Below are 6,000 nucleotides of genomic sequence, written 5' to 3'. Positions count from 1 at the left end.
TCTTATCACTGGTAACGACGCGGCTTTCCTCTCACTCAAACTCGCAGCTTCACAGCGCTTTAAACAGTGTGACAGACTTCAATAGCAACACAAAGCATGCAGTGAAACGAGACGAGTCATTGGATAAATGCTGGGCTTTGTCCCGCCCATCGGACGCTCAGTGTGTTTGGGGGTCTATAGGGCAGTGGGCGGGCCTCGGCCGGCCCGGACGCTCAGCTTCTGCATGACGATTGGATGATCTGTCTGAGGCTGAATCCCTTTTTGATTGACAGCGAAATGAGCGAATCAGCGATCTTTTGGTGTAAACATCCGTGGGAGCATTTGTTTAGTTTTATTTTGTTCTGAGTTGAACCGGAGACTTTCCTAATCCTCTTAGCGGCATTTTCTTTGTTAAAAACGACTAGCGACAAATCGAGCTTCTATTTCTGGTGGGGGTTTTCTGTAACTGTTTGGAGACTGACTTCTATCACTCTTTCTGTCTTCTATCTCAGTTTCTGTCCCTACCGAGCAGCGGGTGCTGCTGAGCTCCTCCACCGTCACAAAGCGCTCACAGGCGGACAAACTTCACACGAGCCTCGCGCCAGTCCCAGCTAGCGAGCTAGCTAGGTAGCAAGCTGCACATAATGGCAGACAATTTGAATGTTGGACCGGATTTTGGCGAAGCCATTTGATAGTCTTCCTTACGAAGAAAAACTTAGAGTTAAACTGCAGGACAGATCAACTCCTCCGAATAATTTGGTGCAAAAGGTTGGTGAAAGTAGCTCAGCTCTCAAAGGTTTGCAGGCCAAAGTTAAAGCAATAACCCCCAGTGCAATGTTTGTGCATTACTATGTACACACGTTGCTGTTGTGGATTTCTATGTTCATTTTGGAGATTAAGTATTCTATTTATTATTTAAGTATTTAATTTTGATTACAACTTTATTTTTCTGTAACAATGTGAATGTCATTTGATTCTATTTTGTATTTGGATATTGAACATTTTGCACATCTGAAAGAAATTAAACTATTTAACGTGTTTCCTATAAATGCAGTCTCCTGCCTGTTGATGTTACTTTCAAATAGTTAAATTAATGAGCCATACTTATACATCACTCTGTATGTAGAAGTTAATTAAAACATATTTATGAGTTTGCTACCCCTTTAAGGTTAAAAACAAGAATGACACCTGTATGATGTAAGATAATTAGAAATAATGCTAATGATTGTGGGTACGTTACACACATAACAGTGTAGTCGATGGAATAATGAGGCATCTGGTGCTGAGGTGATGGTAGGGGGCCCCAGATGAAATTCTGCTTAAGGCCCCATAAAGGCTTGGGCCGGCCCTGCACAGTGATGACGCACTTGTAGTGTATCACCTTGTTTCTGCTTCAAACTGCCTCCAGTCACCATCTGTCTCAGCCACATATATCTGAAGCATTTGTACAACAATCATTTCCACATAAATTCACCATTATTTCATCATAAAAGGCGGAGGAAGCGATCAGACCGTCGCAGCTAAGCAAGCTGCTAGGTGATGTGTTCACAGTGTGTCAGTCATATGAAAGTGACCGACACCCTCATTTCTGCTTCAAACTGACTTTAGAATTATTTCAGAGGTTTTCCTTTATCATCTGATGGTTAATAATCACATTAATCCATTTGATCGCTTCGGGTGAAACAACTCCGTCTCAGACGAGCTGCTGTGGTCTGAAACGACGCATGTGCAAATGCAAAAGGTGGAGCGATTTTTAGGGGAGGACCGTTTGGTGTGCGACACCGGTTCCTGCTTCTTTCACCCAGCATGGTGTTGTGTGTGAAGAGAGCCTAAAGTGTGACATGAGAAGCTTGAGACCGAGTCAGAAGAAGGTTCAAACGGTCCTTATTGACCTGACCTGGTGGGCTCATCGAAGAACATGACGGGAGGGTTGTTCACCAGCTCCAAAGCAATGGCCAGCCTCTTCCTCTGACCTCCTGATAGGTGAGATGTTCGAGTCTTTGCACATTCCAGTAAACCCAGTGCCATCAGGATCTCCTGTACCTGGGGACATTAAAAGCAACAATGAGCTGTGGGTGTTCTTGTCCAGAGTGTGTGTCAGGTCTTTCAGACTCACCATCTCCCTGCGAGCCTCCACCTTCTCCTGCAGCTTCAGACTGGCTGAAACCTGCAGCACAAAAACAACCAGCATCATACCCACACGAACGTCCTCCTCAGTGCCACGTCAGGACGAGACAGTGGATCTAATTGAAACCATTTCACCATCCAGGGACACTACAGCGGTGATCGTTGTGTGCTGAGCTTTGTGCCGGTGTAACAGTATATATACCCCCCCACCAAAACCCAGCATTCCTACAGGGCAGCACTGATTAACCCAAACCTTGACAAGGTCCAATCAGGACACAGCAACCTTTAAACTCTATATTTCAGGGATGTTTTATGGTCCCAGATGAAGCAGTTTGATTGATGGTGAGTGATACTGGTTTTCTTTCTGTATGTATCTATAACTACGAACAATACTAATATTTTCTGTTCTGAAGTATCTTTAAATCCCCCTTCCAAATACACTCTACAAATATATGGACCTGATTTGGAAATGTGATGGAAAATACTCCAGTTTAGTTTTGTATAAAATATCCACAGTGTGTGTATCAAACACACAGTATCATACCATCTATATTTATTATAAAGTACTTTACTACAACCAAAGCTGAGCCAAAGAGCTGTTCACTAAAACATACAGTTAAAACATTAAGACGTATATTTAAACAGGTTAATAAATAAATACAGTGCACACACACACACACACACAATAACATGCAAAGAAACATAATGAAAATGAGGGGCCTATAATGTCTGACAGCTTTCTCAAATCTCTTTTGTACAAACTAGGTGATAAATATAAATTATTATATGGTTGTATTTTTCCAACTTCTGATTGGCCCATTCACCACTTTCTGAGCTGTACCACATGCCGAGTTGACCGCCGTTGGAGCCGAGTAGACCACGCGTGCGAAACAAGTACACCTCACGTGCAGCGTAGCGCTAGCTAATCGAGCAACGCCTTCTATCGATAACGACCAATCAGATAATGCGATACAACGCCAACTTTGGCTGTCAGTTTGTTGACAAGATGGCAGAAGTCAGGTTTGCGTCTGTTAGTGACGTTGACTTAAAATGAATTTTACACGAAAAACATGCGAAGAACACCTGCAGAAACACACAGTCAGCAGCCAACCTGTCACTGAAAAGGGACATGAACCCAACTTTGAAACTTATGACGGACGGATGCGTGACGCAGTACTCGGTCAATTTTACGCAGAAGCTAGACAGGCGAAAGGCAAACTTTATCAATCAATCAATCAATCAATTTTTGTTATATAGCGCCAAATCACAACAAACGCTTTATAAGAAAACAATTCTGATGACTCTTCGTCACGGACTTAACAGACTTTTCCAGTGGATCGATGGGATGTCAGTTGGTGCAGGATGATAGGAATAATAAAGAGTTGAAACTTGAGATTGATTTTTCAGTTTTAGTATGTTTGACATGTATGTATGTTTTTCTTGTTTACCGTATAATAAAGCAGTTATAGACTTTTGATGAGGTGTACCCATGATTATGTGGACCTGGTCAGGATGGGGTTCACCGAGGTCTGAGGCCAAGGCACACCTCATCAAAAGTCTATAATTGTATAGAGTGTCAGACAGGAATCAACAGAATAATATAACTGTAGCATGAAAGTGACAAATCTGATGATTTGAAACAGTGTGATTCTCAGTGGACGAGCAGCTCAACAGGAGACAGAATGAACAAAGACGTGTTCAAATCATTTTTATCCACTAAATATTACAGCAAAGTGGCTTCAAGTTTTAGTAGCATGAAGAATGAGTCAAACTTTAGAGTCCCAACTGGTGTTGAACTACACGGAAACGACATGAAGAGCGAAGTGAAGATCAAATGTATTCAAAAGAACCACGTCCCTGGAACAGATTCTTCTCCACCCTGAAAAATCACTTCACTTCTTATTACACTGACAGTTTGATCATAAGCAAACAACACATTTGTTAGTTTTTCAACACCCAGTATTAAAGTTTTATCTGTTTGTAATCATATAACTATATTCTGATAGTACTAATGTAATCATAAAATATGATTAATTTGGTGTATTAGACAATGTTTTGCTCTAATCTGAAGTTTGACCTAATTTAGGTGACTTTTCACCTCAAGCGAAACCCTGAAGGTCTGTTGTGAAAGTGTAGTGACACGGACCCACAACGGGGCGTAAATGAACGGACAATGAAAGAGTCGAATATGAACACTTTACTGTTGTGAAAAGCACAACCAAACACAGCAGATTACAGAATATGTACAATAACCAGTTAACAAGGGTGACGTGTGGGCAGGCTCGAGGATAGAGGACGTCTGTCCTGAGAAGAACCGGAACCACACGATTTCCTCTGCCACCGAACCTGGAGAATACTGGAGCCGCCAAATCCCGAACACCCCAGGTGGCCACCGTCTCCGCGTGTCGGATCCGGTACTGCTGGCGAGGAGCAGAGATAATCAGATGTGGGTGTGTGAACACCCAGTACAAACAATGGTGGAAATTCCACCTCCACCTCTCATACAGAAAAGCTGGCACGTGCAGTAGTATGTGTACTTATCAAAAGTTTGGAGTGAAGATGTCAGTCCAAACCCAGCCTCCAGCTGCAAGCACTCACAAAACCGACTGCAAAAATATCACAAGCAAACACTGTGTGTGGTAGACAAACTAATGGCTGAGAACAAAGTACCTCCTAAGGTAGACGATATCTCGGCAACGAGGTGGAGATGACGTCCGGTCTTTATGGAGTGGGATGATGAAGTGTAGATGGGTGACAGCTGTCAAGAGATAATGAGTGACAGCTGTCACCCCCAGCTGTGTGTGGCAGCAGCGCCCTCTCTGAAGCCCACACTTCAGGCAGGGCGCCCTCTGGTGGTGGGCCAGCAGTACCTCCTCTTCTGGCGGCCCACACAACAAGGTCAATCGCTTACCCCAGGTAACGGGCAAGGCGGCCTGTGACTATGTTCATGGCAAATCTGGAGGCAAAATTTCAAAAACTGCGACCAGGAAAGTTGTTAAGTTGAATTTAGAATTTGACCTTCCTGTGACCTTGACCTTTGACCTTGACCTTGATCCTTTTGTGTACTGAAAGGTACCTTACTAGGGCTGCCATATGTGAAGTTGCAGGAGTGTGTGATGTAAACTGTGAGCGGCACAGCGAGTTAAAGGTGAAAAATGCAACGATTACAAACAAACAAACGTACTGACAAACATCCTGACAAAATGAAGTTTTTGCAGGATGTTGGTGAGGGGTGGGGGAAGATAAACTGTTACACCGGGTCAAATGTTAGCACACTCTGGTCAGTGTGGTGCAAACGTCAAAGCCGTATCCCTCAGCAGCTGGACACAAATGCAGCATTTTGGGCACTGGCTCCATCTAACAATGAGGAAGTTATCAAATGAAGAAGGAGCCAGTGGCTCCGCTGCTTTTTAAAATCCAGCATCAGTCCGTTCCAGCGCTACGTGTGAAGAGGTGACATACGTGCCTTCTGGTGACGTTGTGCCAACACGGAATGTACACATCATTCACACAACATGGTCTCAGGTGGGCTGACGACACTGAGCTCACTCATATCATGTCATTACCCTGCGCACTGGCAATGCAGCGATAGCAGGGTACCGTTTTCCGTGATGTCTGTGTGTGCATCACACGGAATATTTGAGGATATGCAAAAATGTCAGTAACAGATGAAATATACATGCAATTTCAACATATAGTATCTTAAACAAAAGGAATATTATTACTCTATCATCATATCTTTACTGAAGTGGTACATGAAGGACTTTTCAAATGATGCTATTAAGAATCAATGGCCCCAATTTTTCAGATGGTGTCTCTCAGTGAATGTCTGGGATACACAGTTTTTTATTAGCTTTATTTAATTTGCCTGATTAAGCCAATGACACATAATTC

At 43.1% G+C, this 6,000-nt stretch overlaps 1 protein-coding gene across 1 annotated transcript in view; it reads right to left on the bottom strand.

Annotated features, from left to right (window-relative positions):
• gal3st2 (galactose-3-O-sulfotransferase 2) overlaps positions 1-6,000 on the bottom strand; it is a 127,608-nt gene that overhangs the window by 40,158 nt on the left and 81,450 nt on the right. The window contains exons 5-6 of the mRNA XM_034168876.1: positions 2,096-2,146; positions 1,877-2,022 (exon numbers count right to left, since the gene is read on the bottom strand). Coding sequence (XP_034024767.1) covers positions 1,877-2,022; positions 2,096-2,146 — 197 coding nt within the window. The remainder of the gene's footprint in view (positions 1-1,876; positions 2,023-2,095; positions 2,147-6,000) is intronic.

Source organism: Thalassophryne amazonica, chromosome 4, assembly GCF_902500255.1.
Source record: "Thalassophryne amazonica chromosome 4, fThaAma1.1, whole genome shotgun sequence".
NCBI classification, from domain to species: Eukaryota; Metazoa; Chordata; class Actinopteri; order Batrachoidiformes; family Batrachoididae; genus Thalassophryne; species Thalassophryne amazonica.
This window is presented reverse-complemented; position numbering and strand designations above follow the sequence as displayed.